The sequence below is a fragment of the Echinops telfairi genome, unplaced genomic scaffold (genome assembly GCF_000313985.2).
Source record: "Echinops telfairi isolate 266 unplaced genomic scaffold, ASM31398v2 ScPeMD7_60;HRSCAF=208, whole genome shotgun sequence".
NCBI lineage: Eukaryota > Metazoa > Chordata > Mammalia > Afrosoricida > Tenrecidae > Echinops > Echinops telfairi.
The window spans coordinates 4843328-4854359 of NW_022103958.1; the positions used below are offsets into that span (position 1 = coordinate 4843328).

General features: G+C 60.3%; 1 protein-coding gene across 9 annotated transcripts in view; it reads right to left on the bottom strand.

The window, feature by feature from the left end:
- The window catches only part of DGKZ (diacylglycerol kinase zeta), a 45184-nt gene that overhangs the window by 6550 nt on the left and 27602 nt on the right, over positions 1–11032 (bottom strand). For 2 of the 9 annotated variants that reach the window (XM_045291098.1, XM_045291099.1), the window contains exons 2-10: positions 6305–6416; positions 6088–6183; positions 5804–5881; positions 1879–1935; positions 1497–1565; positions 999–1070; positions 781–897; positions 624–695; positions 325–438 (exon numbers count right to left, since the gene is read on the bottom strand). In XM_045291098.1, coding sequence (XP_045147033.1) covers positions 325–438; positions 624–695; positions 781–897; positions 999–1070; positions 1497–1565; positions 1879–1935; positions 5804–5881; positions 6088–6183; positions 6305–6416 — 787 coding nt within the window. Of the gene's footprint in view, positions 1–324; positions 439–623; positions 696–780; positions 898–998; positions 1071–1496; positions 1566–1878; positions 1936–5803; positions 5882–6087; positions 6184–6304; positions 6417–6576; positions 8468–11032 lie in introns of those variants that run through there. The other 7 variants (XM_045291096.1, XM_045291095.1, XM_004708327.2 and 4 more) reach the window with 7 other exon arrangements.

The window sequence follows — 11032 nt, forward strand, 5'->3', positions numbered from 1 at the left end:
TAAAATGTAACAGTAACAGTAAGAAGCATCTTGCCATCCTTTCAAGAGTGATGTGCTGAGAACGAGGCAAAAGTAAGCAAATATAATGTTTTAAATGTCTTATCAATGAGAGCAAATGGGAAAGCATTTTCTTTAAGCAGTGCCTGAATGTGATGTGTGGGAGAAGCCCACAGAATGGTAATTATTTATCAGGCAAATGTGTGTGTATGGGGGGGGGGGGAGGCATGGACAGGGGAGGGTGTCCTAAGACCCAGGGAAAAGAACTGCTGGGAGGTGAGGTTGGCAGCCCCACCCCTCCTCCCCGAGAAGCAAGACTGTGCCTACCTGGTTGCCCCCACTCTTGGGGTTTACAAACACCAGCAGGGGCTTCATGAGCGGGGACGGGGTGGGCCTGATGATGAAGGGTCTCCAGCGGGCCTCCTTGGGAGACAGAGAGGGCTGCGAGGCCCCTTCCTTGGCCCACGGGACCGGAGCCCACCCAGCACCCACCTTCCTGCACCCGCTCTGGTAGGCCATGCACAGCTGACTGCCTGCCCTCCTTGGTGTCTTTGAAGCCCAGCGTGACCCTCCCCCAGGCTGAACCCGCCGCTCCCTGCTTGACCCCGGGCAGCCCCAGGTCCAACCTCGGGCCCTTTCTTGCTGGCCTTCCTCTTGAAGGAGGCTCTCTTCTTCTTCTTGCTCGCCTTCAGGGTATTCTGCCGGAGGAGCAGTGGGTCAGGGACGGGCAGGGGCCGGGGGACCCAAGCTGGGGGTGTCCAGGGCGCAGGCAGCCCGACTCACTTGGGGCCTGCGGGCGCGGAGGATCCAAGTGGGCGGGATGACCACGGCGGCATGGACGCCCAGGGAGCAGGGTTCCTCGATCTGCTGCAGCATGAAGCAGGACACCCTGCTGTGGTACTGGAAAGGGGGGGTGGTTGAGGCTGAGCTGCCCCCCCACCTCATCCCCCCCCCCACCTCCGCCCAGCACAGCCTGAGGGCAGGCGGGCCTGACGGCTCACCGCTTGCTTGCACCAAGAACAGCTGATGGCCACGATCTCCTTGCTGTGGAAGGTGAACTTCTGCTGGAAGCCCTGAAGCGGCCGGGGGAAACGGATGGCTGAGTCAGGGGTGGCCCGGACAGCAGACCCTCTCTGCAAACACCCTGAGCTAAGCCCCAGAGTAGGGGGGCTCCACAGGGAAGCAGTGGGCAAGTGGGTGGTCTAACTCAGGGGCCCTGCCTCCAGCCCCCCAGACCTGGCCAGGCCCCCACCTATATGCTTTTGAATTGACTAATCCGAAAGCTTTCATCCTTCTGCCCTGGCTGGGCGGGGGGAGGGTCCCTGTTTAATAAGGGCCCAGGGCCAGGCCCCATGCTGCGTGCTGATAAAGGGAAAAGGGCACATTCCTGAGCCCATGCTTCCTGGGGGAGCCAGCCAAGTTGCCCCAAGTACCCAGCCAACCACAAAACACCCACTGGGCGCAGGGTGGCCTCCAGGGGGCAGCGCCGCACGTCTCACCTTCCCACAGTGCCTACACTTGCCGTCCTGCCGCCGCCGGTGCACCCAGTGGTGTCGTACGAAGGTGGGCTGAGGAGGAGGGGGGATCGTCACCTGAGGAGTGACAAGCTGAGCCGGGCCCACCACCCTCACTAGTCAACAGGAGGGGAGACACCCAGGGTTTCTCTCCACGGCCCAGAGGGGCGCAGGCACTCTGACAAGGATGGGCCTTCCCCAGAGGGGGTGGGGGTGGTGTGTGTGTGTGTGTGTGTCCTCCCCTTCTGTAGCCAGCCTGCCCCTCTGTGAGGCCTCTGCAAGCCTCAGTCTCGGGTAGCAGGAGAGAGTGGCCCCCCGCTGGGGACAGTCCGAGTCACTGCAGGGAGGTGCATGTGAAGACCCTTACCTCTCGAACATTCCTGGAGCCAGACTCCCGGAAGGATGGCTTACAGCGGAAATTGATCTGTGAAACACGGCAGCGTCCACCAGAAAGTCAGGCCAAGTTCTGGGGTCAGCCAGATGGCCACCCTTGCACAGTGGGGTGTGCCCGTCCAGCCCGGGAGCCCTCGGGACGTGGCCTCCTTCCTCAGCCCCCACAGCATTCTGTCTAGTGTTCCAGGGGCGGGGGGCTTTCCTCAACTTGCACTCCTGGCCCCCGTGGCCTGTCGCTAGTCCATGGGCAGCAGGTCTGAGGTTCACCTCAGGGTGATAATGGGTGTCTGGGCTATATCTCACCTCTCTGGTGTAGCAGGTTACTTATTGGACTGCCAACTGCAAGGTCAGCAGTTCAAAACCACCAGCCGCCCCATGGGAGCAAGATGAAGCTCTTTAGTCTCAGGAATACACAGGGGCAGTCCTACCGTTTGAGAGGACTGAAGTGAGTTGGGATTGACTCTGTGGAAGTGAGTTTGATTTCTGCTTTTGCTCCCTGCTTTAGCTTTAGGGCCTCAGATGGCTAGGTGCCGGACTACCGACTGTACTAACTGGAGGGAGAGCTGGCAGTTCAAACTCTCCCAGAGGCCCCTGAGAAGTGAGGCCAGGCAACATGCTTCCAAAAGATCCCAGCCGGGAAAACCCCCACGGAGGGCTCTACTCCACACATGCAGGGTTCCCCTCTGCCAGAATCCAGCAGTCTTGCTCTGGAATTCCAGTTGGGGGAGCCTTGCTCACACCCAGACTGATGGATATGCCTGCGCTGACCTGGGTATCTGCAGCCTGGAGAGGCCAGATGGACGATGTCCCTCCCACACCCCCAGGACTTCCTACTGGCCAACCTGCCTCTCAAAGCACAGCGTCCGGCAGCACCCTGCCTCCGGTGTGCCATGGAGAAGTTCGTGGGGAGTGCTCCTGACAGCGACTTCGCACTGGGGCAGACCATGGACTTTGGGGCTGCCTGAGACCGACCTGGTCACTGCTGAGCTCTAAATGCTCAGCCGGTCAGGGGCCTCTTGAAAGCATTAATGTGGACACCAACAGACCACAGCCCTGGCCACCATCTGTCCACTAACCATTCTTCCCTCCGGGAAACACCATGGGGCTCCATAGAGTTCCTGGAAAGATTCTGTTATCTTTTCATCCCATTTTCCCACCCACCTGGTGAAGCCCCCTCCTAGTTGGAGAGGCACATTCTGGGCCAGGCCCAGTGCCAGGCTCTGGGCTGAGCAGTGTGTGGCCAAGGCCCTGGCCTCTGGCACCCACGTTCAGATGGAGAGGGCAAGGCATGCTCCCACACTGCCAGATGGCACAGCAGAGCTACTCAGAGCTCTCTTTAAGGAGCCCAGTGGGTTAACTATTGGCTGGCAACTACAAGGTCCACCAGCCACTCTGTGGAAAAAGATGAGGCTGTTGGCGCCCATAAGCTCCTAAGGGTTGACAGTCTCAGACACCCCCAGGAGCAGTTCTACTTTGTCCTGCCATGTTGTTAAGAGTCAAAATCAAGTTGCTGGTGGTGGGTTTGGTGGGGGCAATGGGTCGGCACTCAACTGCTGTGATAGTTACTGGTAGGCATGTTGTGCCAACTAGGCCAATAGGAACCTGGGGGCAGAGTTTGATTGGACATTGCAGCTTGATTGGAGGGTGACCGAGATAAATGAAGACTAGCAGCATATGTTCTCCGGTGATCGGACCGGCGTGCTGCTGCTTTAGCTGGTTCTGTCTCAACCTGTGAGCTACACTACGTGTGGGCCAAGCCAAGCCTTGGATCTTGTTGCTGGAACTTGAGGCTCCTTCGAGACCTGCTTCTCCATGCTGCTGGTGCGTACATTGCTTGAGTTTGAGGTTGGTGGAGCCCATCGCTATGCTGAGTTCCAGCTCCCATCAGGACCTGCTTCCCACTCCCGCCCGCCCTCTGCTGTCTGCAGGCAGACTCTGCCTGCCTTGCCCAAGGGAAAACTCCGCTGTCTGCTTCCTTGACCTTGGACCTGGCCCATGTAAGTAGAAGGATTTCTAGTATATTAACTGTTCCACGAATGTGAGTTGAACTGAGCCCTCTGTACCACTGTGTGGACTAATTAGCTGTTATGTTCCTTCTCGCTGTCTAAACCTTATATAATCATACATATATAATAAGGGTCCTGGTTTTGTTTCTCTGGAAACACTGCCCAACACAGCTGCTACCGGCAAGGTCAGCGGTTGACCCCACCAGTTACTCCACGGATGCAGCACCCCGTCGATCCCCTCCCCTGAAGATGACAGGGGCAGTTCTCCTGTCCTGCAGCGCTGCTCCCAGCTGGAATCACTCTGACACACGACAATATGCTCTTCTTTCAAGAGGCAGCACAGATGAAGTCTTCCTGCTGCCAGCCTCTCCCAGGGCCCCACCCTGCTGCTTTCCCGACAGCTGAAGTTCAGGATGAAAATCAGTGGCGGCGTGGGTGGCTTCTTAGGATACCAGCGGCATCAGCAAAGATGGCAACAGAATAGATCAACAGGACTTCCTCAAAGTGAAACACTCTTGAGCTTAAAAACTCACAGAACTGCTGCCCTCAGGTTGATGCTGACTCCTTGTGGCCCCGAGTAGAACTGCCCCTTTGGGTTTCTGAGGCTGTAAATCTTTACGGGAGCAGTCAGCCTCATCTTTCTCCTGCAGAGTGATCGGTAGGTTTGAACTGCTGACCTTGCGGTTAGCAGCCCAACACAAAAACCACGATGCCACCTGGGCTTTAAAGGACACTTAAAGTGAAAAGACAATTCACAAGATGGGATTTTTCCCCCCTTCTCTTCAAAATATGTACTTGTGAAGAAACCGGTATTCAGGAGAAATAAAGAAAGAACACAAGTCTGTAACCAGACAGCCAGCCCAGTTTCATTGTGGCTAGAGGATTTGAGGAGACGGTTGCTCAGAGACCCCGAAATGACCAGCGAGAACATGGACCGGTGCTCACCACCATTACCCAGCAGATGGCTGCAAATAAAACCACCCTCAGAGACCCCCTCACACCCACCAGGAAGGCCAGGATGGAAACGACAGACGACGTGTTGGTGAGGGTGTGGAGACCCAGGAACCCTCGTGCGTGGCTGGGGTGAATGGGCTCATGGTGTGGCCTTTGGAAAACATTCTGGAGGCCAAAACAGCAGTGTAGAAATGCCCCTCAAAATGCTAATCATGGAGCAAACACGCGACCCCAAAGTGCCACCCCTTGCCATACGTGTGCCAAGGAAAAAGGAAACCATGTTCACATGAGAACCTGTATGAAAACGCTCACAGCACTGTTCAGAATTAAGTCCCAAATGGCAACATCCCAAATGCTCATGGTGGCCACCCAAGAGAATGCCACTGGCCAGACAAAGAAATGCTGCGAGCCACCAGGATGAACCCCGAGGGCAGGCCTGCAGTCGTGTGTCTGGGACAGGCCACGTTGGAGGGATGGAAGACTGCCCACGGAAGGAATTAAGAGAGACCAGGGAGTGAGGGCTAAGGAGAAGGCTTTGTGGTTGTTGCTTTGGGGGAGGGGGTCATGGAGATGTTCTAATATAGCGATGGCTGCACTGCTCTGCGAATCTCCTAAAGGCCACTGAACTGCCCACTTTCAGTGGGTGACTTATCAGGTAGCTCGATAAAGCTGTTATGAAAGCAAGCCAGCAGCCAACACCTGGGGAGCACTCTGGGTGAGCCATGCACCTGTTTCACAGAAACCAGCCAAGGGAGGGAACTCAGCAGGTGAGCCACCTGAGGTGCAGCAAGCCTAAGTCTCCTGCCAGGTCTCATAGCTAATACATGGGGGTGGGGTGGGGTGCCTGGGATTTGGCCATTCCAGGGTCCCTGGGCCTCCGGCGGGTATGCACGTGTGAGAAGCTAGTGCCCGAGAGGGCCCTGTGGGGCCGCCACTCACCTTCTCCAGCTGCTCGATGCAGGGCGTGTGCACCACGATCTTGCAGGCTGCACACTTCCTCCTGGACACCGACTTCTGCTGCGAGGAAGAAAGTGCGACCCCTGAGACTCCTGGAGACTCAGCCCGACAGGCAAAGCCGCCCCTGTGCACCAGCACTTTCCCATCCGGCTTCCACCGTACTAGCCACCCTCGGGCAGCCCACAGCCAGAGGCTGCCGCCCTTCCCCAAGGCGGCGAGACGCGGCCCCCCCACCAGGGGGCAGCACCCGCAGGGCGCTCACTCACCAGCATCTTGGCGACACAGTACTGCTCCCCCACGTAGCAGAAGTCCCCGGACACGTTGGTCTCAAACCAGATGTGCTCCCCGTACGCGGCCGATTCCTAGACCATGGGAGGCGCACGCTCAGTGCAGACCTGCCACCCAGCGCGTCCTAAGCCCCCACATGCACCCGCCCCCACAGCCACCAGCTGCTCTTGGCTCACTCGGTCCCGGGTCACTCACACTCCAGTCCACGGTGCTGCGGATCTGCCGCTCGGCCTCGCTGCCGCACAGGGCGCCCGGAGCGGGCGGGGGAAGGGCCAGGTGTTGCAGGCCCGACTTGGAGACGGCTTTCCTGCGGAGGGGGGCACAGCTGAGGCAGAGCCGGCTGGGCGCTCGCCGCCTGGGGTCTCGGCTCAGCCCCCCAGCTCGGGTGGGCTCCCGAGGGCCCTTCCGAGGTGCGTGGCTCCAGGGCCGGGTCGCACCCGCACCTTGCTGGCCGTGGCTATACCTACGCAAGCAAGGCGCTCCAGGTCTGGGGTCCGGCCGACTTGCGCCGCAGGGCTACTTGGCGCCTGCGGGACAGCGGGCGCACGCGAGTGGGCAGCAGGGGCCCAGCCACGGCGCCCGAGGGCCGCTGCTGGCTGAGGCGCCGGTAGTGGCCCTGCAGGCCCCAGATGGCGCGGTCGTAGACCGATTCAGCGGGGAGCAGGTGTGAGGCGGCGTGGTGCCGGCGGCGCAGGTAACGGGGCACACGCAGCAGTGGCTGGGCGCCCAGGTGTGAGGGTGACCCTGGGGTCTTGATGCCTGGCTGGGCACTTAATGCCCCGGAGGCCGCGGCCTCCGCCTGGGGCCCCTCCTCCTCCATGCCCGCAAGCCTGGCCAGCAGCAGGGCCCCAAGCGCGGCGGACTGGGGGGCGGGAGCCTTGTCCACGGTGAAGCGGGGGTTGTACGTGGGGGGCGCGGTGCTGGAGCGCCGGCGGGGGATGCCCTGGGACCCTAGGCCGCAGCCCAGGAGGCAGCCGTGCAGCTGGGCGCTGGAGCGACGCCGCTGCGCCAGTGAGGAGGACGCCTGGCCGACGGGGGAGCGGCGCTGCGCCTTGCTCGTGGGTAGCCCCACGCGGCCTGGCACTTTGCGCTGGAAGTGTCTCCTAAAAAAGGTTTCCATTGCGGGGGCAGGCGGCGGCTGTTGGGCAGAGACCAAGACCAGGGGAGCATCAGGTGCGTGGCCAGACCTGTCACCCCACACCCAGAAGCCCATCACAGCCCACTCCCTGGGAGACAGAGAGGGCATCTGGGATGGGTTGCGAGGGTGGGGGCCGTTCAATGGTCCTGGGATTTGTCAGAGGATGGAGACCAGGCTTAGCGGTTTTAGAAGCACACTTACAGGCGGGTTACCAGACTCTGCCAGGAACGAGGGAGGAGGGCCTTCCCGGGCCCAGGTATCAGGACCCACAACGCCCTGGGTGGAGGAGCCCTCAACTCCCTTGCAGAAGCTGATGGAGAAGCAGGGCTGGCAGGTGGAGCCCCAGGTTCCAGACTGCCTGGAGTCCAGTGGCAAGTCGTCCCTTCCTGAGGGCTCTGCTTTGTCACCAATATGGGGACAGGTTGTCCTTCGGGGACAACACAGACCAAGCCAGGAGAGTATAATCAGGAAGGTGCTCAGCTGTCTCAAACCCAGTTGGGGTGGTGCAGGCTGAGTGCAGCCCTGGGAAATGGAGAGGGTCTAGAGTCTGACGGAGGTAATAGGGCCCCCAGAGAATGAGGGAATGACAAGGAGAAGGGGCCACCCTAGTCTTCACCCAGGGGCTGCTGTACAGGGTGACGGAAGGAGCTTTGCTCCAAGTTCGAGCCAGTGTATGGGATCTGATGAGAAGCTTGCTGGGGTCGGAAGCCTCCGAGCTCGACCTGCATGGGCTCTGGTCCCTGGCTCTCCCACTTGGGCAGGAGGCAGACCCACTGGTCTCCCCAGCTGATGGACTGCCACCCTCCGCTCCTGCCCAGGCCTCGTGGGTTGGGACCAGGGTGGGAAGCCCTGGTCTGCGTAAGGTGGCAATGCCTCCAGAGGGCCCAGAGGCCACTGCTCTAGGGAGGGGAGCGGTAGCTCCTGGCAGCCGCGGGGAGGTCAGAGTTGCGGAGTGCAAGGGGTGAACAGGAGAAATACTTCTGCCTGTGAGGGCCTGGACTGAGCTAGGGGGGAGGGTGGCTGCCCTGGACAATGGGCGGGCAGGAGGGGAGATTAAAGTGAAGCGAACTTCCTTGTGGAGAGCCTGGTGGCGTAGCGGGTTATACATTGGGCTGCTGGCCACCAGGTCAGTAGTCTGAAACCACTAGCTGCATCTCAGGAGAAAGATGAAGTTGATTTACAGACTTGAGAACCCAAGGGAACCGTTCTCCTCTGCCCCACAGGGATTGAATTTGACGGGAGAAGCCCTGGTGGCACCATGGGTTAAGCGCTGGAAAGGTTGGCAGTCTGCACCTCCCAGCTGCTCCTTGGGAGAAAGAGAACCCTCTGGGACAGGTCTACCCTGTAGGGCAGCTGTGAGCCGGAGTTGACTCAGCACGCTTGGGGTCAGGCTTGGCCCAAGTGTCCTCCTCTCCCTCATGGTCTTGCTTTGGCCCTGAGTCTGAGTGTCCGGGCAGCTCTTGAACCTACCGACCCGGTGTTGTCAGGTCGGCTCATTGGTGCCAGCACCTGAAGCCACCTGGCCTTTGCCTCTGAGCCCTGGAAGTGGCAGGGGAGGTGAAGGAGAGCAGGATGGGACCTAGGGGCCTGGCCCGTCGTCAGTGAGCAGTGCAGGCGACTGCCTGGCTCTTGACCCTGCAGGTTAAACTTCCCAGTCCCTGCAAACGACAGAGAGGAGGGGAGGACGGTGAGCTCTGAGGGACAAGGACTGTATTGCGTCACACTCCTGATAAGGAAACTGAGGCAGGAGAGGTCAACTGCCTCCAAATTCCACAGCGGGATGTCAGTGTGCAGCTAACTGAGGATGAAGCCTGCCCCTCCCACCACAGGACCAGGAGGAACCTGGTGGGGAGGGGCCATACTGAAACCCACTGTCCTCTGGAGCCCCCACTGTGTGACAGGTCCCTGACTGAGCACGCGTCACCTCCCTCAGTCCGTCATGCTGGCTCAGCGAGGCAGGTAGGCTCAGGAGCTCCATGACACGATGAGGAAACTAAGGCTGCCTGAGGTCATCTGCCTGGCTCCACTGGGGTCAGGCCTACCCTGGGGTCTGCTCAGCTTCCGGGGAAGAGCCGGAAGGCCCTCCTGCCCATGGCTGCCAGGGTGCTGGCTGACCAGCCAGAGTGCCCCCGGGTGTCAGCTTTCTCTGCCTGTCTGGTCAGGCTGCCCTGTGACAGCTGCCCGGGCCCGGAGGAGATTAGTCACCCGGACATACCACCTGATGCTAGTGTCACCCAGCAAACAAAGGCCACAGTCAGTGCGGGGGAGGGGCCACAGTCACTGCGTGGGGAGGGCTGGGCCTGCCTACTGCCCAAGCCCACACTGGTGAGGCAGCTGGCATAAGTGGGCACGCACAGCACCAGCAGTTATAAGTGCCCAAATTCGCATCTGTCCAGGGCCTCCAGTACCCATGGTGCAGCGAGAGCCATAGACAGTGAGGCGAGGCCAGGCAGACCCGGCCAGGGTCATGTGGTCATGTGCAAGTGGTCCACACACGGATCAGCTTCCTTGTCAGACTGGGGAGGCTGTGGGACTGGCTGATAAGACAATGACTGACCAGCTCTCTTGCCGGTAGTGTCCCCCCCACCCCCCATGCCCCAGCCCCTTTCCCCTAGGCTTCCTGTTCCTGTAGTCTCCACAGAAACTTCTGTCCCCTGGTCAGTAACTGCCTGACTCTTGACTTCCTATCTCTGCTGAGGCTCCTCGTGGGTCTGGTCACATAGCCTGCCTGGCCTCGGGCCTCTCTTGGCCGTTCCCCAGGCCTGCACAGCCTCCTGCCACCTCATGTACTGTCACTGTCAATAAGCCACACAGCACAGAGAAAGGTCACTAGGGGAAGCCCACAGGCTCCGACACTAGTGGCCCACAAAATGGCTGCTCCTTGGTCTGCTGATGGGGAGCCTAGGGAGACCTGAGTGGACAGGTTGGAGGGGGTGCTCAAGGACCCCGATGCATGTGTAGCTGGCTGTGGGGGGCCTGGGGTGGGCACAGGACAGTGGTGTGTAGCCACATTCCCCGATAGAGAGCAGCTGAGGGGGCCCGAGTGCCCTCACTTGGTCAGCAACTGGCCAGAGAGCACAGGACCAGAATGTCCTCACCACCACCCCCCACCCCACGTGAGCTTCAAGGGGAAAAGCCCTGTGTCTTTGGAATCCTGTACCTGCCATTCACCACGCCGCTGCCATGGGCTGCCTCCGCTTTCTCATTTGTAAAATGGGGCCACGGGGCACAGGCCAGGGGCCGGCGTGAGGGAGGTTCTGAGGAGATGAGGGCTGTGCAGGGCCCATCACCAGCCACAGGCACTGGTGCATGAGGAAGGTGCTCCCTCCCAGGTCTGTCTCTGCCCACGGCTGGGAACCCACCAACGGGGAGCAGGAGAGCCTGAGTGGCCCTCAGCCACTGCATGAGGAACAAGGCTGGCAGGCAGTGCCACTTTGTCTGTTCTGAGCTGCGCGGATGCCCACCACCCCCAGTCCCAGGCCTGGGCCACGGATTCTTCCAGAATCCAGGCTTCCACACATGCTATGGGCAGGGTTCCGGCGCCCCTCTACTCAGTGAAGGGGGACTGGTATGTGCTGGCCCCTCCCAGCAGCCCTGCAGCAGGGGTCGGAGCTCCCTTCTCAGGGTGCTGCTGGCCAGGGGCTGCCTTGGGTTTCTTGGCTCCCATAGGCTTAGGTCACATGGGAAGGGAGGCCTGCCCATCCCAGGCCAGGCTGGGGGACACAGAAGCCCAAAGAGCCGGGGTCAGGCACAGGCAGGGGAAGAGGGCAGTGACCAGACCCATC